The sequence below is a fragment of the Ctenocephalides felis genome, unplaced genomic scaffold (assembly GCF_003426905.1).
Source record: "Ctenocephalides felis isolate EL2017-DRISC unplaced genomic scaffold, ASM342690v1 CF-g0.4_SCAFFOLD_00845, whole genome shotgun sequence".
Classification (NCBI taxonomy): Eukaryota; Metazoa; Arthropoda; class Insecta; order Siphonaptera; family Pulicidae; genus Ctenocephalides; species Ctenocephalides felis.
Window position 1 is genome coordinate 84,334,276 of NW_020536999.1, and position 24,332 is coordinate 84,358,607.

Below are 24,332 nucleotides of genomic sequence, written 5' to 3' on the forward strand. Positions count from 1 at the left end.
GTTTCCTTATAGATAGCAGAATAGTGAAAAAAAAATCGTCCACGTTTTAGCCCGCAATTCTGAATCGATTTTGAAAATTTAAAAACCGTTCGAAAGATATTGGTTGGGAATCGTGCTGATTAGTTTTTGGTAGAGATCGGCAGGGCCGTTTTCTTGTAATAACGTGTTAAAGAAAAATTTTCGAAGATTTTTATTATTATTTTTTTGGCGGTAGATACCATAGTCTTCTAGATCAGGCATCGGCAACCTACGGCACGCGTGCCAGGCTTTGGCGATCGGACGAGCCGGTTGTTTGAAATTAGAATAAAAAAGCAAAAATATTACGTTTTTGGAATAAAGCCAGAAACCGATTTTTAAATTGAAAAAAGATTTCTGAAAGATATCAATTAGGAGTCAAAATATTTGACAATTTTAAAAATTCATCAAAGTTTGATAAAACTTCATAGTCAAAATTTGTGTTAAAAGGCGCTTTTGTGATGTGATAAATCAAAATTTAATTTTCAAAAACGCCTGAACTGATTTCACAAATTAAAAAGACATTGGACTAAACTCGATAAATAGAACCGAGATATTCAAAAATTTCGCTTTTTTTTTAATTCTAAAATAATTCGATTATTTGAAAATTTTAGATATTTTAATTTTTAACTTCCCGTAGGGATAACTATCGCAAAAAAATCGAAAATGAAAATTTTTATATATCTTTGCGTTTCAGAGGTTTCTGAACATTTTGGCATACCTTAGAAAAAAATGGATGTATGTGTGTGTGTGTGTGTGTGTGTGTGTATGTATGTATGTATGTGCGTGTGTGTATGTATGTGCGGATACAAATTTTCGTCGACGATTTCGGGAACACGGATCAACCGATTTGAATAATTCAAAAAACATTCGATTCGTATTGATAAGGAGACGTGCTGATTAGTTTTTGGCAAAGACAGGTCTAGCCGTTCCAAAGATACGGGGCAAAAAGTGCCGAAAACGGTAACTCAGTTTTTAAGAGAACGGAGTGTCCAATTTGAATAAGTCAAAAAACATTTTACTTGTATTGACAAGATGAAGAATTGACCAAATTTTCATAAAGGCAGGTCTAGCGGTTTCGGAGATCTAATGAAAAAAGTAAAAAAAAATGCCATTTGGCGGTCAAAAATGATCATTAGACATATGCACATCAAATTATCAGATATTTTATAGAGATTTTAACAATAAGTATGAATTTTGTTTACATTCCTATGGGTTCCGTACCAATGTTTACGCGTTAGACGGCGACGCGGCGCTTACGCGCAAATTATGCCGCCCTAGGCCCGGGTCTAACGGGCCTTTGGGGTAATCGGGCACTGTTTATATTAGATATTCATGTTATTTGTTAATAAATATGTTTAAAAGATAAATTTGGTTATAATTCTTCTCCCCTAAAACCTAACTATATATTTCAAAATTAAGGCGGCACTCTAAAACATATTGGTAGAGTGGCTTGGCACACTACAGTTAAAAGCTTGCCGACCCCTGTTCTAGATCATACTAAAATATTATGGCCCTACGACAACTCGTTTAATTTTTGGCATTTGTCAAAATTAGACCTTTGATGAACGTTTTCTCAAAAACTCCTGAACCGATTTCAGAAATTTAAAAGCCATTTGATGTATCTCAATGAGGACTATCGTTCGTCAGTTTTGTGCGACGATCTGCCATACCGTTTCTTAGTAATTTGGAAAAAAGTGGTAAACCTTTCCGTCCAAATTTAAGCTCATACTACCGAATCGATTTTAACAAATCAATAATTGTTCGAATGATATTAGTTGGGAATGATACTGATTAGTTTTAGGGGAAAATCTACCGAACTGTTTTCTTGTAATTAACTGTTGAAAGAGAAATTCAAGATGATTTTTATGGAACTCTGTTTGGCGATATATATATCATAGCCTTATAGAACTTACTGAAATATTACGGCCTTACGACAAGTAGTTTAATTTCAAAAATTCATCAAAGTTTGAGAAGTGAGTAATTTTTTGACGTTTGTTAAAACTAAAATTAGACGATTTACTTGGTATAACAATAGAGTACTTGGTCTTAATGAACATCATACTAAATCATTAAAGTCCTACGGTAACTGGTTCAATTATAAAAATTGTTGATTTTTGAAAATTTGCTTTTAGAAAATACTCCGAGTTAACGTGATCATTATGTGTAATAAATCCACTCGGAATACTTTTAATCACTCATAAGTTAATTTATTTTTTAATAATTAAATCGATTATTTATACATTTCGGGAAGTTCATGTAACTTGCCTCAAGGCAAAATACCAACTAGTTAACTTCCCGTAGTTATAGTAATCGCAAAAAAATCGAAAATGAAAATTTTTATATATCTTTACGTTTCAAAGGTTTCTGAACATTTTGGCATACCTTAGAAAAAATTGATGTATGTGTGTGTGTGTGTATGTGTGTGTATGCATGTACGTGTGTGTATGTATGTGCGGATACAAATTTTCGGGAACACGGATCAACCGATTTGAATAATTCAAAAAACATTCGATTCGTATTGATAAGGAGACGTGCTGATTAGTTTTTGGCGAAGGCAGGTCTAGCCGTTCCGAAGATACGGGGCAAAAAGTGCCGAAAACTGTAACTCAGTTTTTAAGAGAACGGAGCGTCCGCTTCAAATAATTCAAAAAACATTTCACTTGTATTGACAAGATGAAGAATCGATAAAATTTTCATAAAGGTAGGTCTAGCGGTTTCGGAGATATAGAGGAAAAAGTAAAAAAATTAGCCATTTGGCGGTCAAAAATGATCATTAGACATATGCACATCAAATTATCAGATATTTTATAGAGATTTTAACAATAAGTATACGTTTTGTTAACATTCCTATGGGTTCCGTACCAATGCTTATGCTTTAGACAGCGACGCGGCGCTTACGCGCTTTATATTTTGTCCCTATGCAGTTAAATCAGTACGATTGCTTTGAAAAAAAAGTTCAGATCTTCCACAATATGTCAAAATAAAGAAAAAAAATTTTTTTTTTCAAAAAAAAAAAATTAAAAAAAAAAAAAAATTTAATTTTTTTTTTTTTTGAAAAGTAATTTTTTGTCCATATATATAGTTTCTCAAAAATCTTATTTTTTCAAAGTACATTTTTTTCAAAAATGTTAATCGTTTTTAAAAAATTAATAATTTTTGGTACGGGAAGTTCTAGCAATTTGCCTTAAGGCACGATGCCTTAATTGCCTTAAGACAGAATTCCACTTACAGCTAGTTTAATTATATATTTGAATAAATGAATGTCTATGTGTGTGTGTGTGTGTGAATAAGTAAAAGATATTCACTACTAGTTACTTTATATTTCATTGTTTACTTTGACTTGTTTATTGCCTGCATATTTTACTTAATTCACATTTGCACTTGATATAGAACAATTATAATCTCACCATTCCTTAACACATCAATCATAAATTATATTAGAACATTATTAAATTTTCATAATCAAGAGTAACCAATATGCTATCTTCTTTATTTTTCATTCTTGTATTTTTGTTATGTTCAGACATTTTTTATTTCAATATGTAAAAAAATTCATTATTTCAGTTCATATAAGTGTTTCTTCTTATAATTTCTAAAGACAGCAAACATTTGAAAATTCTTGATGCTGTTTCTTCATTACGATGAAATAATAAATTTCATACAATTATATCAGTTTTTTGAAATTACATTCGATTGTTGAAACTTCTGTATCCATATTACTTTTTCCTTTATCGTGTGCATTTTGTTTAAAATGATTCCCTGATATTTGCTGCTATTTTCATTTTGTTTAAAATGATTCCTTGATATTTTCTTATTTCATTTTCTTGAAATGTTTTGCCTACATGAAAATGCAGAATTAATATATGAATATAAAATCAGTATAGATTACTATTACTATTTAATCGACTTCTGAAGTAAAACTTCTTTAGGCGCGACTAGGGTGTAAATCCGTACAAATGCAACGGAAAAAGCGTTACGGCCGAGACGAGTGCCAATGATTCGTCATTCGCTCTCGATGAGATCATTTCTATACGGATCGATTGTTATTGGTCGTCGTGTCGCGTGAGTATGATTGCTTCGATTGTATAGTGAAAATAATAAAACAAATTAAAAATCCGACGTGTAAGAAACGTAAGCTTATTGAAGTAATTTGTATTATTCGTTGTTACTATATATTTTTGGGGTTATTAAAATGAAAATTAGTTTTATAAGCAAAACAGTTATTACAACTGCTCAAAAAATGAGACTGTATCGCCAGCAAAATAGTAAAAAACAAGCAGTCAATAAATGTATAATCAATTTTAATTCTCTTCAGCTCTTCAAACACAATTACATTATGAGTTTTATAGATATTAAAAAATATAAAAGCAGTACAGTTTTGTTCTATCATGCCAAAGTTATATCTTTTTCAGAATTATCTCAGACACTTTTGGAAGCTTAAAGGAAATCTACATGTTTTTCGATCAAGATGGCTATTAAGTTTTAAAAAGTTTGCAATTTTTATAATTAATGAAGAATAAATTGATATTCAGATTTATTACTCTAAACATGATCAAGCACAATAATAGTGTAGCTGTGTAAATAAAATTTAAAATAATTTACTATATAAATATGTATAATGGTTGACATTAAAAAATGTGTACCATCACGATTGTTACCATATTACGAATAAACATTATTCAAAATTGTTATATGATATGTTTATTTTACTTAAATGCCATCTCGTACAATAGCAAAAAAGTTTAACTTCATTCGCTTGTGAACCTTACGCGCACTCTTTTTTTATATATTTTATATTTTATTGAATTTTTATTATACAACTACTTTTTGTAGGACCATAATATTTTAGGATATTTGTTTAGGCCATGAATTTTTTTTAACAATAATAATAAACTTATCATATTAATAATAAACAAGGAAGGTAAAAAAAATCATTGATTTCGTGGTGCTCTCATACTATGAACCTGCCTTTGGGCAGACTACTATTTACATTGTAAGTCGATCTAAAGAACTTTTCTCTATCTCAGTTTTAGTCATGTTGTGTCTCATTTAAAAGATCTCATCGAGTACATTGCAATTTTCAGAATAATTTTGATGTGTTCTCATTGTTTTTTGTTAGTTTAGTTCTTTTTCTCGTTTTCGATCTAAAAAGTTTTACTTCAAATTTTCTCTGTCTCAGATTTAGTCATGTTGAGTCACATTTAAAAGGTCTCATCAAGTACATTGCGATTTTCAGAATAATTTTGATGAGCTCTCATTGTTTTTTGTTAGTTTAGTTGTTTTCCTTGTTTTCGACCCAAAAAAGTTTCACTTCAAATTTTCTCTGACTCAGTTTTAGTCATGTTGGGTCTCATTGAAAAGGTCTCACCGAGTACATTACGATTTTCAGAATAATTTTGATGTGCTCTCATTGTTTTTTTATAGTTTAGTTCTTTTTCTCGTTTTAGATCTAAAAAGTTTTGCTTCAAACTTTCTCTGTCTCAGTTTTAGTCATGTGGGGTCTAATTTAAAAGGTCTCATCTAGTACAATGCAATTTTCATAATAATTTTGATGTACTCTCATTATTTTTTGTCAGTAGAGTGCTTTTTCTCGTTTTAGATCTAAAAAGTTTTACTTCAAATTTTCTGTCTCAGTTTTAGTCATTTGGGGTCTCATTTAAAAGGTCTCATCGAGTACAATACGATTTTCAGAATAATTTGGATGTGTTCTCGTTTTACCATTTTGTTTTATGTGAGAACAGTACATTTTCCCACACCTCGGATAGCCTGATAACAAGCAGTATGATATCAGTTTTCACTTGAAAATATAAATAAAACTATATTTTCAAGTTCGGCATTGCTTAATCAAATTAAAATTATATTATCAGTATTAGAATAATTCGAATAATAAAATATAAAGAGACCTACCCGTTTAGAGTTGCCTTCTAAAAAACGACATTAAAGAGAAGTATCATGACAACACAACAGCTCATAGGACTCATACATTTTTTATAGCAGTTCACAAAACAAATGTGTCTCTCACCCGATATTCCTAATTTTTAGTGAATCGTCTCCTGGCTGCATGTTTTGCAGCATCCTGCAGACGCTGCTCCTCCTCCCTGGTGTCATGGGCTCTCAAATCGTAGCAGGTGCCAACGTTCACAGCATTATTGTTGTTGGCAGAAACCTAGAGATAATATTTTATTGTGAATAAATGAATAGATTAGGTGTAAGTGACATTTTGCTTTAGTAAATAATAATCCTAATAAGAAATGAATCTATCGAGTTGCCATATATCCTTATACTTAAGTGTATAGTATCTCTCTAGTATCTTTCTAGTATCAATTGATATTAGAAAGAAACTATTGCGGTATATTAATTTTTCTACAAATTCGTCAAACATACAATAGTTATATTTGATGATTAGTTTAAATGTTAATTAACCCTCTGGGGATCGTTCAAGTATTATGTAAGCAGATTTATTACATTTATTTACCCCCCGATCCCCCTTGTCAGCAGAACCCCCTCTTACCCCCTACCCCCATGCTTACGTAAACATTTTGCAATTAATGTAAAAAAATAAAAATACTACCTATGACGTAATCATCATCCAGACTACCCCGCCCCCCATATCAACCCAAAATAAGCAAATCAACAAACCCCCCGCCTCACTATAGTAATACTTGAACGGCCCCTTGCATTCGCGAATTGCGAGATTAATATGTATTTCCGGTGGCATCCGAGTGGAAAGGGTTAAATTAACGAAAAATGTGTGAAATTGTTGCCCCTTCACAAAACACTTATTTTTGCCTTCCTATAAATATATATGAATAGTTGGGCAGATTTTCCTGTGATATCAGTATCATCTCTGGTTGCCAAAGAGACTGGCTCAAAAAAGCTTGTTTCTTAGTCTCATTTGCCGTTTATTTTCGAGTATTTTCGCTACTCTTCGTTTAGTACACCCCTTATTTCACTTCAAGTTGCACTTATGGTAATTATACAGAAATTTTAGTCCAATGTAAGGAACCGATTCTGTCGCAAAACAGAAAAATGTTATGGCAAGGCCATTTCACGATCCACCTTCCATACATGATGCTACTGAATCATACTGAATACTGTCAAAATTATGTATATGCTGTGCATTCAGGCGTTTTACACATAAACTGCAACGTCACTCGTGTGTTATGAAGCTGGGTCAGAAAGACCCTGTTATATAACATCGTTTTTTTGACATTTGTGCGGTTTCTAAGTTAGATTTTCTATGTGACAATCTGAAAAATACACGTGACTGCACACTAACCACATGGCTTTTGTCAATATTTTGCATTGAAAGTTTTTTATAACATAGCCTTGCCATAACATTTTACAACGTAAATGTATAATGTAACCCACAACTTACATTATAAATTTTATTATTAACTTCCCGAAGGAGAAGTTTGTTTTCATAAAAAAATTCGAATTGCTAATTTTATGTTTTCTCGACGTTTCAAGCCATTCTGAATCGAATGAGACCAAATTTGGAAAAAGTATGTATGTGTGTGTGTGTGTGTGAACAGATTTTTTGCCGTAAATCGACGTTCTCTCGAAAACGGCTGGGCCGATTTCAAAAATTTAAAAGCCATTCGATGTATCTTGATGAGGACTATCGTTTCTAACGTTTTGGACGACGATCGGCAGAACCGTTTCTTTGTAAATCGCAGAAAAATGAAAAATTTTTCGTCCACGTTTTAGGCCGCAATTCTGAATCGATTTTGAAAATTTAAAAACTGTTCGAAGCATATTGGTTGGGAATCGACCTGATTAGTTTTTGGTAAAGATCGGCCGGGCCGTTTTCTTGTAATAGAGTGTTAAAAAAAAATTTCGACGATTTTCATACATTTTTTTGACGGTAGATACCATAGTCTTATAGATCATACTAAAATATTACGGTCCTATGACAAGTAGTTTAATTTTAAAAATTCGTCAAAGTTTGCAAAAATTAGCGTTGTTTTTTTGACGTTTGTCAAAATTAGAACTTTCATCGACGTTTGCTCAAAAACGCTTGAACCGATTGCATAAATTTAAAAGGCAATCAATGTATTTTAATGTGGATTATCTTTTCTCAGTTTTGTGCCGCGATCGGCCGAGCAGTTTCTTTGTAATTTGAAAAGAAGTGTTAAACTTTTCGTCCACATTTAAGCTCATACTACCGAATCGATTTTATAAAATCAAAAACTGTTCGAAAGATATTATTTGGGAATGATACTGATTAGTTTTAGGTGAAAATCTACCGAGCCGTTTTCTTGTAATTAACTGTTGAAAAAAAAAATTAAGCTGATTTTTATGGAATTTTTTTTGGCGATTTATTTCATGGTCTTATAGAACTTACTGAAATATTACGGCCTTACGACAAGTAGTTTAATTTTAAAAATTCATCAAAAAAATGAGTAGTTTTTTGACGTTTGTTAAAATTAAAATTAGATGATCTACTTGGTATAGCGATACAGTGCTTAGGGTTAATGAACATACTAAAACATTAAAGTCCTACCGAAACTGGTTCAAATATAAAAATGGTTGATTTTTGAAAATTTGCTTTTAGAAAATAATCCGAGTTAACGTGTTCGTTCGTTTTTAATTATGGGTAATAAATCCACTCAGAATACTTTTAATCGCGCATAAGTTAATTTATTTTTTATTGAATAAGTAGGTTATTTACACATATTGGGAAGTTCATGTAACTTGCCTCAAGGCTGAATACCAAACCAACTAGTTTTTTATTGACATTTATAAGATAATTAGAATTTAAATAGTAAATGTTATGAGAATCTGCCAAAAAACTTGTTAATGGGAAATTTAAAGCAACATTTTGACTAGAATCTTAAAAGAACCTTAATGGAATCCTACTTGCCTACATATATACAAAAATAAGTCGAATTTTCCTTCCGACTTGACAAAATTGCTGGAACTTCACGCACCGTAATTAAAAATTCGAGTAATGAAAATATACAATAATTGTTTTAAATAATTTCAAATAGATTATCTACATATATATAAAAATAAGTCGGGTTTTCCTTCCTGACGATATAACTCCAGAACGCACGAACTAAATTCGTCAATTTTGCATTCGTTGGAAAGGTCTCGGGCTCCGCAAGGTTTATAGCTAAGAAAATTAGTTGTGCATGGCATCGTGCCTTAATGCAAATTGCTGGAACTTCACGCACCGTAATAAAAAATTCGAGTAATGACATTAGTAAGAATTATCAGAATTATGCTTGGTTAAGTCAACGAGCAATTCTAGCCGCAAAGAATAATGATGAACACGCACTGAATTTCACCATTCAATCAAAAATTGCTATCGATTTGGGGACATACCAATGATTCCGACTGGTCTTCTGTTTGACTTCAAACGATTGCAATTTCCAGTTCGCCTTGCGTTCGCAATAACAAGTCGCAAGGCCAATCGCTTAGTGTTTTCGGGAAAAAGTTCAAATAGATTAATTAGAAAATCATTGTTTTTCACATAGGCAGTTATACGTTGCCTACACACGAGTTAGAGAACCATCCGCTTTGTTTGTGTTAACGTCAGACCAAAAAATAAAAGTGTGGTTTACCAAAGAGCACTTCAGTGAAACGGATAGTTTGCGGATTCACTTTCATTTACTTAGAGAAGTTCAACTAAAAAACACTTCATTTCATTCATTACTGTTGTGTAATAAAATTAAATTTTTCCTTTTCAAATATAAAACAAACAAAAAATTTCTTCATCTTTCACACGAAACCAACTGGTGGCGAAACGGAATTCGTCGAGTTTGCTAGTATATTATACAAATTTTACAAAAATTGATACATTTTACCAATGCAAGTTAAATGAACCGCTCGAAAGTGTATAGCAATCTGACTTAATAAAAAAGAATTGATATTTAGCTTTTTAGATAAAACTTTCACATGTTTTTTTTTAAGTATTTATATTATTAACATCCCGGTTATTAATGATATGACGAATTTACTGAATGTCGGTCGTTTTTTCCTACAATATGCAGGCTAAGATTTAACCATACATACACTCCGTTTCACCTGAGTAGAATTGGGATCAATACCGATCCTAGTTGCTATTGCTTGGGTGGAGTGACTAGGGCGGATGCTGAGCACGCCATTATGGTGTGCAAAAAATGGAAAAAGGGCAGGCAAGAAGTAAAGAGGGAGACAGTAAGGCAAAAAATATCTCCGAACTAATTTTATAACTGTGATTCCTATGGATGAGGGATTAGTATGTGGCCAAGCCAATTCCAGCCGCAAAAAGTGCCAAAAATGGAATTGGAGTGTCCGATTTCAAGATTTCAAAAAACATTTTACTTGTATTGACAAAATGAAATGAAATTTTTGGAAAGGCAGTTCTAGCGGTTTCGGAGACCCAAATAAAAAAGTAGAAATAAATGCTTTTTTTATTAAAAATGATCATTAGATTAGATATGCATATCAAATTATCAGATATTTTATAAAGTTTTTCATAATGAGTACCAATTTTGTATTCATTTCTATGGGTTCCGTATCAAGATTAATTATGTTTACGCGCTCCTACGTTTCGTCTCTAAAACAGCTACGCATCGCGACTGCTTTACAAAAAAATCACAATTTTCAAAAGATTTCGAAATAACCAAAAAGAAATCAAATTTTATAAAAAGTTCTTTATTTTAAATTTCAAATTATCAAAAAGTTTAAAAAAAAATTTAAAGCTTTTAGGAGTTTTAAATTACGGTGCGTGAAGTTCAAGCAATTTGCCTTAAGGCACGACGCCAATCAGCCACCACTAGTTATTACTGCCATTTCATAAGCCTATAGTATTTTCGGATGTTCGTATAAACCAAAACCCTATCAACAATTGGGAATTTGAAAAAAAAATTATATATTTATTTTTATGCGCTTTAAAACTACATTATTAAATTTATTGATATGTGATGAAAGAAAAAACAAAAAAAATGTTTTTTCAATTAGTTATCGGCGTTTAAAAATTGATTAAATTCAAAAATTAGTCATGTGACCGTTAACGCGCCACGATTGGCTACCGTGCCTGTGACGTCAGATTGTAATTGCAACCTCATAAAAGCGCAGTGCCGTTACTTTATCAGTGCAGTGCTTACGGTTATATTTTACGGAACTTGTAAAACACGTGGTAAATTCTCTTTTAAAAACGATTTTTTAAAGTTAATTTAGTTCAACTATGTGTGATATAGGATTTATAAAAGCAAATTCTGATAATGTTCCTAATATTGATATATTTATGGTAGCCGATTTTTTAAAAAATGATGTTCGGTTTAATTCTGCGGAAGTTCGAGGCGCCAAGGCATTGATGTAAGTCTGTTAGAAAATATTATAAATCACAATATTTAAGTATTAATTTTATATTGAATATAATTACCTAATAAATTAATTTTAGAGCATCGCGTGAAAGTTACTGCGACAAAGCTGTGGGTTATGCTCAACTTAGTCGTAAAAATGGAATTTGTATTTTAAAAGCACGTGTATCTCCAGAACATCGAGTTCAAAGCAAAGCCTATTTAGTTACATTAACAATTAATGAAAGGTTAAGAAAAGTTCAGGATATTAAATGCCATGACTGTGCAGCTTCAGCGGGTAATTAGTAATCCAATTAAATTCTAGTTATTGAATTAATGTTATAAATGAAAATCAATTTTATATCAAATGTACAGGTGGTTGCAAACATGCATTGGCATTACTTATGTGGACCCATCGCAGGAGCGAAGATCCGACACCTACAGAAGTTGATTGCTACTGGAAAAAGTCTAAATTATCAGGCGTAGGAACTACAGAAAAAGATATTCAAGCTGAAAAATTGACAAAAAAAAAACACAGTTACTTCAGTTGAAAATTTGCCAGATAACAATACATTTTTGAAAGAAGTAATTGAACTTGCCGAAAACCATCAAATAAACTGTCAAATCGGACAGTTAAACTTCGATATAAACTTGAAAAAAGCTGAATATCTCCCTTCCGCTTTTTTGCTCTTGGTTTATTATACAAAAAGGCGGAAGCGAGATATTTGGCAACCTTATAGTTTATCTTTGCACCGCATTATTTTTGATTTTAACAAAAATGATTCGCAAGTTCAAAATTTTTTAGAGTTCGCAAAGATTGCAATGAAAGAAGCTGTGTGCCAAGAGGCTAAAGAATTAACTAAACAACAAAGTGAGTGTGCAATTTGGCATGAACTTCGGTATGGACGCATAACGGCTTCAAAATTTTATGAAGCTGCTCATTGTAAAACTGGTAATGGGTCACTAGTACAACAAATTATTGGTGCTGGTGAAGTTTATCAAACCAAGGCTATGGCACGAGGAAAGAAGCTGGAAAAGAAAGTTATTGAAGTTCTGGAAAAAGAATTAAAAGTAGAAATTGCGCCTTCAGGAATTTATCTTTCGCCTAGCCATCCAGTGTTTGCAGCATCTCCTGATGGAGTAACTAGTGATGCTATAATTAAAATAAAATGTCCCTCAAGTCAAAAATCAAAGTACACTTTTTTGCCGAAGGGCAAAATAAGCTTAAAGTGTAATGCTCAAATGCAACTGCAAATGTTAATGACAGGTAAAAGAAAGGGAATCTTTTGTGTTGCCGATCAAAACTTTGAAGACAATCAAAAAATTTATGTTAGCGTATTAAAATATGATGATGCAAACACTCAAGATCTCATTAAAAAATGTATAGTATTCTGGTCCAAAAATATATACCCAAAGCTGTTCAACTCTGTACAAAGTTAAAAAAGTTAAAGTCTTAATTAGTTATTATTCAATATATTTTGATGATATGATACAAATGCAATAAACGATAAATGTATAATAAATAAATAAAATAATAAATATATGAAACACATTTAGCCATTTCTTTTGTCATGAAAATATTCTTAAATTTAACTTGAAATTATAGGTGTTTGTAAATTCACTAGTGCTGCTGCGATGATAACAATATAGTCTGTTAAAGGTAACATATTATGATAAACAACCACATGAGGTTTGAGAAAATCAAACTCTCTCATTCGTCCGATCACGCGTTCTATATGAATACGTAGAGCAGCGACTCCTTTGCCTTGTAAAACATCGGATTGTGATAATTTAACTCTAGCACTCACTGAAGGTGGTCGAATTAATTCAATCTCTTTATTGTCAAGAAGCTGAACAATATTCTTGAATCCTCGATCAGCCATTACAGCACAACCTTCGGGTAATTCTTCTACTATTTCGCTCTCCTGAAATAACAATTCATCTGAAATTCGACCTCCAACTCTTTTTAAGATGAAATTGATAAAGCCATATGGTGTGCAAGATATTAAATATTTTAAAGTATTACACTTTTTGCACTCTGACCAATGATTGATGCTCGGGATCACTAGGTTTCTCGATTTGGATCTCAAATGCAATAATAATATAGCTACCACATGACTATAAGAAGATCTAAATGCTATCGGTAATATTCTTTTTGTATTATCAAGCTCAGGCATGTAAACAAGCTTTTTAAAAAAATGTGCCAATAGCGGAATTGTTTTATTAAAAATAATGCTAGCGTCGCTTACACTTATTCCGAACTGTTCACTGTCTTGGCGTAGAATTTTCATTAAAGATAATTTTATATTAGTCATATTGGTGTTAAAAATAACACTGAGACGTTCTAACATCACATTAAGTTTTTGAAGGACTCCAGTATAGGCCTTCAAATTGTTATCAATTAAATAATTTATGACTTCTACAATTTCACCTTTTTTTATAGGAGACTGTAAGCTACAGTCTATATAACTCGAGTCGCTATTCTCTGAAGGCTCATAAATCTCTCGAGAACTGTTTGAATTTGTGGTGAAACTAATATCTGACAATTTTTTCTGATCATGTTCGATTATTGGTATTATTGGAGATGTTGCAGTACTCATGCTACCAGTTTTAATTGGTGAGCAGGACTGATCTACTCCGGCTGATAAAAGTTCACATTGGACTGACTTGCTACAATATTTAGGATTTACTTGAATAGCAACAGCACGACTGTTAAAATCGATTGGTGTTTGTGTACCAACACTGACTTTAATTATTATATTTGAAGGAGCATTATTACTTTCAACATCAACACTGTTGCCTGTTATGGCATCAATATTTGATTTCTGTGGATTAACAATTTCCATATTACCCGAAGATTCACTCGAAATTTCTTGAATTACTTGTTTTCTTCGTCTTTTTTCTAAAGCTGGTCTAGAAGTCCCTCGTCGTTTACGATTAGGCTGACATTTAAACTTGTGTGGTACCACATCAATTTTAATCTTGGCTTTACCTCCCAATGTCGTGTAATATATATAATTTTCCATATCATCCTTTAGCTGCAAAAGGAACGTATCATAAGAATTATTTAAATGTTTTTATGATAAGGAAACAAAACCATAAAATTTACTTTCAAATTTATATAGTACAATACATAATCTAAAACGTCAGAAAATTATAAATAATCAGTAGAAAATTGAAATACTTACATCAAAGTGATCTTCACAACAAGAAAAATTCGATTTTGTTTTAGGATAATCTCGGTGCACTGCTTGACAATTTTTTCGACATTTCTCGTCATTAGTAGCATGCAAAAACATTTTTTCAGGAGTTGTCTTTGTTGTATTTGTACATAATGGTACAAAACAATTGCGATAACATTTTACATTTGACATTTTTTATATATTTTTGAATATTTAACAATGACAGAACGATATTAATGATGTAACAGAATGACGTCACACGCGCTTGGCTTCGTTCGGGATTTGTCGGCGCTCTTCGGTACCGAATTCAAACACAAATTTTAATTTGGTTTAACTTTTTAATTATTGCGAGAAAAAAAAATGAAAAACTTTGTTATAAAACTTATATATGATATTTCCATTAAAAAAAAACTACTACGATCTTTCGAACAGGTTTTAAATTCTCAACATCGGTTCAGATATTTTGGCGACGATAAAAACATTTGTACTTATTGGAAAAGAAGAGGCTGGACCTATTGTCGTGCAAAACTATAAACGCGTCTTTATGGAGGCTTCTAAATATTTAAATAGCTTCTAAATGTTTAAGATCGCTGCCACCATTTTTGAGAAAACTCCGATGAAACATTAATAGGGAAATTGTGACTTATAACATAGCGTTGTCAAGGCAACGGTATCTTATGCTTATTTATTGGTAGTAAAACTGTCAAAATGCCTATTTGCTGAGCTATCAAGCGTATTTTACATATAAACAAGCAAGAAAGAATGTTTTAACAGAATCGTCTATGATGGAGTAACATTCAGTTATCATAACATTCTTCCTTGCTTATTCATATGTAAAATACGCCTGATCGCACAGAAAATAGATCGACATTTTCACAGTTTTCACTACTAATAAACAAGCATAAGAGATATCGTTGCCATGGCAACGCTATATAATGAGGCAGAACTGCCTCATAAGTTTTGGCTAACATAGATAATTATATAGGTTGGGTATCATTGATAATCAAAATTTTCCAAAAGTCGAGATCTAAACATTTAGTAAGAATTAGCTTCATACTCATTTTCGCACTTAAGGAACACAAACATACTATCAACAATTCTAGAAATCTCTTCCACAATTAATCAAAGGATTAAACTAGATTAATTTTATTAATTATCGAATCAGGAGTCTTGCTATGACCATCGCGACAAGGAGAGAAAAAGAAAGTCAACCACTAATATATACTACTTGCATTATTATTTTCATCGTTAGCAGGAGAGGTCACAGTCCTTCTTCCATTCAAACCCTGCACTTGCTGCTCTTGGCCACTATTAGAGACATTTCTATTCTCATTTATTTGTGCATTAAAATTATTATTGCCTCTGTTAGGAGCAGCAGATTTTATATTAGGATGTGTTGCTGCTGCCAATGCAGGAGACGGTTTGAAGACAGAAAGAGTTTTGCTGCGAGAAGGTGTTGCTAAAGAGTCGCGCAGGAGACGAATCCAACTAGCACGGAAGGCCCCACTGCGCCTCCTATAAAAAAATTATAGGAATCAAATAGCAGAACATTTATTGAGTAGTAATGATTACCTTTTGATGGATTGTCGGATGTCAAATGACTTTTTGTTGAAGCTAGTAGGCATCTCGCTGTTTGTTCTGTTGAGAATTAAAATGATAACATTAGAAATGTATTTGGTGCAATCCATATTATATCGCCAACTGTTTTCGTGCTTCAAATATAAAAATTTATAAAATTCAAATGATAAAAGTATTATCCCAGTAAACACCGAGCGGCGGTAACAATCTGAAATCCACATAGATTCCACATGGGTGTCACAACGCTGAAGGAACGCTTGTGGATTTCAGGTTGCTGCCCGAGCGGCGGTAACAATCTGAAATCCACATAAATTCCACATGGGTGTTACTACGCTGAAGGCACGCTTGTCGATATCAGATTGCTACCGCCGCTCAAATCACACAGTATTTCCTAAGATATTTGACGCAATAAATAATATAACATTGAATGAAATAGTATTCATGAAATATTAATTTCTCTTTTCTTAAACAGTTATTAAACTTGATTCCTGTGAGCTGTGTGTGTATATGATGATACTTTTCCTTAACAACTTCGCTTTAGAAAGCAGCCTTTTTAGTTGACCGATTCCTGCTTGATTTATTTGCAAAATTAGTATTTCTCTAATACTAATAATATATTTTTAAATTGATGCAGTAATGCCAGGGATCTATACTTTTATGTGAAAACTGATAACACTACTGCTAGATACCAGACTACGAGGACCAAAGCTCTTACCAAAACTTAATAAAATAGTATATTAAGTTTGGTTTGAATAATCATTCATACTTTATATCTATTTAGAACTTTTTTAATGGTTTCTATTACCTTTTATTTGTATTAATGCAGTTGTCATCTTCATTACTAATTTTTTTGTCCTTTTTTTTGAATAAAATAACTTCACTGCATGTATCTAATGTAAAAAGAAAGTAATATGAATATTTGAAACTAAATTAAATGTAATGTAATGATGTATTTTAGTCGTTACCTATATCAAAAATTCGAATACATTTAAATATAAAATTCACTTGCAACACAATACGCAATTAAAACCAGTTATATACAACCAAAGCATTATCTATAGTTATAATTTATTAAACTATTAAAATTAATTATAGTTATAATTATATAATTATAACAAACATAAAGAAATACAACACAATATAAAAAATAAACTGCAATGATTGTCCAGCATCCTACATAGGTATAAAAAAAAAATTTAAAAAAAGGAACAAAATATTTACAGTAGAATCTTACTAATCCACTATTAAAAAACAGAGGGTTTCGGATTAGTAAAATATACGGATTACTGGAATCTAGTGAAAAAAAACAGAAGTTATTGAAAATCGAAAAAAAAATCCAGCAAATTTCCACAAAATTGTCCAGCGCTGCGATTGCTGGGGATGTCGAATTATTGGAGGTGTCGGATTAGCCAGAAAAGAGAGAAAACTAGTGGGGCGCATGGCATCGTGCCTTAAGCAAATTGCTGGAACTTTCCGTACCAACTTTTTTTTTATAAAGATTAACATTTTTGAAAAAAAATTACTCTGAAAAATTAGATTTTTGAGAAACTATAAATTTTTGACAAAAATTTACTTTTTTTGAAAAAAAAGACTTTTTGAAGAAAAGTGTATTTTGAAATATTTTGGAAATCCTGAACTTTTTTTCAAAGCAATGGTACTGCTTTAACTGCATAGAGACGAAATATTCAAATCGCTTCATCCGTGTTCCCGAAATCGTCGATGAAAATTTGTATCCGCACACACATACACACACGCACACACATACATCCATTTTTTCTAAGGTATGCCAAAATATTCAGAAACCTCTGAAACGTAAAGATATATAAAAATTTTCATTTTCGATTTTTTCGCGATTACTATAACTTACCCTACGGGAAGTTAAAAATACCAAAATGAAGAAAAATGCGATTCTTTACGTATATATATATGTATTTCCATTTATTTATTTTATAAACATTTAGGTAGTATTATGTTATATTATTTAAATAGTATATTATTTCTTATATATATGAGGAAAATTAATCATAATTAAAATTAAGAAGGGGAAGATTATGGTGAAGAAAAAATAGTTTCTGCGTTTTTGGAAAGTAATTTACTTCTTTTTTTCTCGTAGACCATTCCAGCTTCGCGGAAAAGGCGTTCTGAATAAACACTACTTCCTGGCACCGATAAATATTTGGCTGCAATTTTGATCAAATATGGAAATTCCGATTTCCTTGCTTGCCACCAATTATATGGATTTTCGTGACGGTGTATTTGGTAGAGCTCAAATACTGATCTATTTCCGTTGAAAATTCATTTTTATCCCCTAATGGATTTTTATGGGCTGTAATTTTTTCTGCTATTACCTCATCGAAACAAGACATAAAAGTCGATTGGTATGAATTTGACTTTGCTCTTCGGTTCTGATCTTGTTTTTTGCAGAGGATGAACTCGCACAATCTTCCCTTGATTCTTCATAGCTCATTTGTATGCTATCGATTAAAACATACTGTTTTGCTTTTTCTTTTTGCATCTGATTAGTAAAAGAAGTTTATTTTGAATCGTGGATCGAGAAAAGTAGCTACCAAATGGTATTTACTCGTTGCAATCTCTTCAAATCGTTCTTGTATCCCTTGCTGTATGACCAGTATTGCCTGACCTAATTTAGATGTTATCTCTTTTGATGTGCTCATTTTATTATAATACCGCATTAAGGTTGCAACATACGGAATAATTTCAGAAATGCAAGCGTATCTAGAACTCACAAGTTTTGTTATCTCCTCAAACGGTTTCAATAATTTTAAAATATGCTGCTCCAAAAGCTCCCATTGTGCCGCAGTTAAATTGGCAATGTCACAGTCCACGAGATACACAGAAATTGCTCGTTTTTGTTGCATTGATCTTTCAAGCATATAATAAGTAGAGTTCCAACGCGTGCTAACGTCTTGAACTAATTCGTGTTGAAGAAGATCCAAATCTTTTTGAATAGAATGCAGTTTCTCTTGTGCAGTACCAGAATGATTTTTTTTTATTTCTGCTAATTTTAACAATCAGATTACAATACTATCTATAAGTTAAAAGTTATAGTATGGAAAATCAAAATCAAGAAGAAAAAAAAAATAGAATAATAAGAGTTAAAGAAAATTAATAGAATAAATAAATGAATAAATAATAATTAAAATAATAGTATTAATAATAATAAAAACAATAATCAATAATAAATTATAAAAAAAAGTAACTTATTTGAAAATTTTCCTGTGCAAAACAGAGAAAATAATGTTGTTGACGGTAGATCACTGGGCCATTTTCTTTTCAAGCGTTTTAATTTTCCGGCTGTCTGTACTATTTGCATTTCCTGATTGAAGTGTACATCCAATTTGTTTTGAAAGATTAGACTTCTGTTTTTAATAACTTCCGCTACTATAGGAATTTTTAAGTCTTACGTCCACGGAGCCTTACAGACCATTCTCAGAATTTTGTTTTGGACTCTCTGCATTATTTGAATGTTACTCTTGATGGCGCAGCCCCATAGCTCTATCCCATTAGTCCATATTGGAATTATTATTGCTTTGTATAACAGAAGTTTATTTTCTAGAGACAGTTTGGATGATCATCTCATTAGCCAGTTTATTTCCTTCAGTTTCAAATCTATTTGTTTGTTTTTTCTTTCTTTAAAATATGCGTTTTCCAATTTAGTTTACTGTCTATATGTATTCCTAGGTATTTTACGGAATCCTGGTTTGGTATAATAGTCTTATTCAAATACGCTGGCAGGACTTGTGTGGCTTCTCAATGAAATGATGAGGTGCTGAGATTTCTTAACGTTAGTTTTTATGTTCCATTTATCTAGCCATAGTTCTATTTTCGCCAGGTAATTTTGAAGTAAAGAAGTAGCTGTTGTCACATCTTTATGACTTGAGGTAATAGCGATGTCATCAGCATAGTTGCTTATTGTTAATGTCGGATCGAGTGGCATAACACTGGTGTATAGCAGATATGTATTGGGCTGAGAGCGCTACCTTGCGGAACATCGGAATGATTTTGTTTTGTAGAGAAGAGTTCTTCATTTTCTTTAATTTGAAAGGTTCTATTTGATAAGTAAGATTCCAAAATTGTGAAATATTTTGGAAATGTTTTCTTTAATTTATATAATAATCTCATGTGCCAAACTTTGTCGAAGGCCTGGCTGATGTCTAAAAAAAACTGCTACACAAAATTCTTTTTCATTCAGGGCTGTGTTGGTGCTTCAGGATTGAGTTGGTTATTCTGTTGCATTGGTGTATTGTTGAGTGATGTCTTCTAAAACCAAGTTGGTGGTTAGGTATCCCGGATCCTTCGGGATGATCTTCTAATAATCTTTGTAAAATTAGTCTTTCGAATACTTTTGATAGGGATGGAAGCAGGCTTATAGGTCTATAAGATTTTACGTCAGATGAATCTTTGTTTGGTTTTGGGATCATTATGATTTTTGCATTCTTCCAAACAGATGGCCAGTAGTTAAATTGAAGAATGGAGTTGAAAATGGTTGTGATAAATAAGAAACATTTTGGTGGAAGTTCTTTTAACATTTTAGGAGCGACTTGATCATTTTTTGGGCTGATTTTAATTTGATAACTTTGATTTTATTTTTGATTTCACTTAGTTTAAAACCAGAATGATTAAAATGAGTTACGATTCTTCTACCTGTAGCTATCATTTGAGTTTCATCCCTAGACATGCCTAGACAATATAATAATATTATATGATCTCATCTAACTGTTGCGCCATGGTTGCACCTTTAGACAATTTATGACTATTAATTGAATAGTATGAATGAAACAACGCGCTGAAGTCAACTCTGCATCGTTGACAGCTTTTACAATGTTTCGTCCATTATCATGACATATTTGCAATTTCTTGTAAACTCATTGTTATGTTACTCGCTGTATGTTTTCTCTCAAAATGCCTAATACTTAATACAGCAGATTTAAGATTAAAATTCGATCAATAAAATGTGCCGAAAACTTAAAAAACTATTATGATTATGCAAGTACGTCCACATGTCGGAAGTCACGAAAATAAAATCTGCTTCTGTAAGTATTTTTTTTATTTTCGCAACCACTTTCTGATATATCTCTGAAATAACATTCTGGGAAAAATAACGACGACTCGGTATATTATACCTTGGCAAAGCACTATTAATTAGTCCTCTAAAACTAGCCCCTTCTACGATATTTACTGCCTCGTTATCAAGTGCAATCATTTCAGCTATTAAAACCTGGTACTTTTTTGTCTTGGAATCAATAATATCCCACGATTTATTTATTTCTGTGAATTTCTCTAGAGTCAGCTGCTTGCTTTCATTTTCATTTCTGGTGTTTTGCCACTTAGACAGCATGGGTACCAATTCATGAAACTCTTCAGAATGTTTATATTTCAAATGATTTAACATACCTGATGTAGTAGCCTTTCTTCCAACGCCACCATGAGAAATTTTTGTTTCACACAGTATTCACATAAGACTTTATGATCAATTCACATCATCTTTAAAGTGTGTCCATATAGAGGATTTTTCTTAGAGTTCATAATGAATTTATTATTTTTAAAGCAAATAGGTAATTATTGAATTGTTTATTTGTTAAATTTTACACTTGCAAACACATTCAATACTAGGAGGGACCAATGAACTGTACTTAAGCACTTAATCTTAACGCTAACGCAAGAATTAGTAACCAAATATTCAGGGCAAGCCTAATATATATATAAAAGTGCAAATAAGCATTGTTCTATTTTTGTACTAACAATTATTGGTCTAAACATGTAGATGGTAAATTATCTTCTATTGATGTGCTCCTCAGTTTGTCCTCTTCAGAGGTTGTGTCAAGAACCCCTTCAACATTAGAGTTATGTGTTTTCCTGTGCCTCATTAAATAAGTCGGTGAGCCAAAAGCTTTATCGCACATATCACATTTATGAGGACGACCCCGAGTGTGAGTATGTTTGTGTTGAGCTAAATTACTCGATTGAGAAAATGCTTTACCACATATTTCACATTTATAAGGCCGTTCTCCAGTATGAGAAAAAACATGTTTTTTCAAGTTACTCATATCAAGGAATGATTTATTGCATATAGTACATTTGTAGGGCTGCTCTCCGGTGTGAGTCATTGTGTGTTTAATTAAACCACCAGATTGGTTGAAAGCTTTATCACACATTGTACATTTATAAGGCTTTTCACCGGTGTGAATAAGGAGGTGTTTTGTTAAGCTGCCTGAGCATAAAAATGTTTTATCGCATACTGAGCATTTATAAGGTCGCACCCCGGAATGAATGAGCATGTGCTGAGATAAGTGACTCGATTGTTTGTAAGTTTTATTACATAAAGTACAATGATAATTACGTTCACCTGTATGAGTAATCATATGCATTGCTAATCTGGTAGCGGTAGTGGATGCTTTATTGCATATTTTACATATATGACTAGGTGTTTGTGTATGAATTGTAAGATGCCGCTTCAATTTGATAGGTGTGTCAAATGATTTATCACAATATGTACATTGAAAAGTCTTGTTGGAAGTGCCACATTTGAACTGGTTTTCAGCTTCAGCATTAGCTTCAATTTCTTGTATTTCAAATTCTTCACTTTTAATAAACCTTTGGACACAAGTATCTTGATTATTATTATTTGAATTAGTTGCATCTTCCACTAAATATGTGTTTTCAATATTATCATGCAATGATGAAGAATCAATTGGTTCAATTTTAATTATTTGGTTATTAGGATTTGTATCGGCAGACATTTTTATCTATTTTAAATAATAATATTTTATTGTAATTGACACATTACTAATAAATGATACATAACTAATATATTTTTCACAAAACCTATTATTAATAATAATTATTGTCAGGTCAAAGTTTTGACATTTCAGCTGTCAAAACTGTCAAACATGGCGGACACTTCGAAAGACATCGAGCAATTCGACACTCTTCGTCAATCTTCGTGTTCGAATGCACGAACACGTGCTTAGAACATACACACTGAATGGCCTGAGGACAAGGCCCATTATTCGAACCTTTAATAATTTTTGAAGTAAAACTTCTTTAGACGTGACTAGGGTGTAAATCCGTACAGTTGCAAAAGAAATTGCGTTACGCGCCAACTGTACGTCATTCGCTTTGGATGAAATCATTTCAATACGGGTCGATTGTGATTAGTCGTCGTGTATGTGAATAAAGATCTGTCGTTGATGTATGCGTACCTGCATCAGCGTTGTATGCGTACCGATATCAACATGGAAATCGGCATGAATTCGTAGTTTCTATAAATCTTTGAAGTTATTGAAATGGAAAATATTTTTTAGACAAGACAGATATTACAGCTGTTCGAAGAATGAGAGTATATCGCCAGCAAAAAACTAAAAAAATACAAGCAGTCAATGAATATATGTTAATTTTGATTACATGAAGTTCTTCAAACACAATTACATGATGAGTTAAGTTGCAAAAATAATATTTGTTTAGTTGTTGTTTATTATAATCTACTGTGTGACGAATATTATAGAATTTATTAATCAATTACTTCTTTTCTCTAATAAAGGATCATTTCTAAATGCTAATTACAATGGCAAACAAATGATCATGTCATATTTGAAGTATGACTTTAATTACATAATTGTTTTTAAATATTATACATATTTTTAATGCTATTATTAACATATAATTTATAATTTATCATTATATAAATGTGTATAATGATTGACACTAAATGTGTGCATCACGAGTGTTACCATATAGTAATATTAGTAATAAACATTATTCAAAATTGTTATATGATTTATTTATTTTCACTTAAATGACATCTTATACAGTAGCAAATAAGTTTTACTTCAATCGCGTGTAAACGTCACACGCACTCTTGTTTTTTTTTTAATTAAACCACTCTTTATAGACCTATATTATTTAAGATATTCATTTAGAGCACACTTCCCAAATTTTCTTTTGTCATGGACCCCTTGAACCTTGCCATATTTACCCGATATCGTTTTTTGTTATAAATTTCTAATAGTACTAAAGTTTATTATTATATATTTAAATTAACCCAAAAGTAAATATGCAATTATCAACAATTGGCAACAATTTTTGTAAAAATTTAATATATAAAGTTATTCGTTTAGACCACAGTTACTCAGTTTTCTTGTGTCATAGACCCCTTGAACTTTGCCATATTTACCCTATATCGTTTTTTTTGTTATAAATTTCTAACAATACTAAAGTTTATTATTATATATTTAAAGTAACC

The 24,332-nt window shown here is 31.7% G+C and overlaps 2 protein-coding genes across 2 annotated transcripts; both read right to left on the bottom strand.

The window, feature by feature from the left end:
• Window positions 1-3,749: 3,749 nt before the first annotated feature.
• LOC113391164 lies at window positions 3,750-20,768 on the bottom strand. Its single transcript, XM_026627122.1, has 7 exons — window positions 20,735-20,768; window positions 18,651-19,088; window positions 16,875-16,959; window positions 16,064-16,129; window positions 15,724-16,006; window positions 6,041-6,184; window positions 3,750-3,856 (listed from the first exon to the last, which is right to left on the bottom strand). Exons 1-6 carry the CDS (start codon window positions 20,766-20,768, stop codon window positions 6,050-6,052), a joined length of 1,041 nt encoding a protein of 346 aa, XP_026482907.1. The 3' UTR covers window positions 3,750-3,856; window positions 6,041-6,049.
• A 1,066-nt stretch (window positions 20,769-21,834) lies between these two features.
• Window positions 21,835-22,646, bottom strand: LOC113391165 (zinc finger protein 429-like). Its single transcript, XM_026627123.1, has one exon. It carries the CDS (start codon window positions 22,456-22,458, stop codon window positions 21,835-21,837), a length of 624 nt encoding a protein of 207 aa, XP_026482908.1. The 5' UTR covers window positions 22,459-22,646.
• Between the last annotated feature and the right edge of the window lie 1,686 nt (window positions 22,647-24,332).

What these genes read in the sequence shown, in the direction of transcription:
- LOC113391165 (XM_026627123.1), bottom strand. Translation starts at nt 22,458, where the DNA reads ATGCATATGATTACTCATACAGGTGAACGTAATTATCATTGTACTTTA.
- LOC113391164 (XM_026627122.1), bottom strand. Translation starts at nt 20,768, where the DNA reads ATGTCTAGGGATGAAACTCAAATGATAGCTACAG. An exon ending in AACTCAAATGATAGCTACAG is followed by an intron (nt 19,089 to 20,734) that starts GTAGAAGAATCG and finishes TGTTAAAATTAG; the next exon opens with CAGAAATAAAAAAAAATCAT. An exon ending in ATCCGACAATCCATCAAAAG is followed by an intron (nt 16,007 to 16,063) that starts GTAATCATTACT and finishes ATTTTTTTATAG; the next exon opens with GAGGCGCAGTGGGGCCTTCC.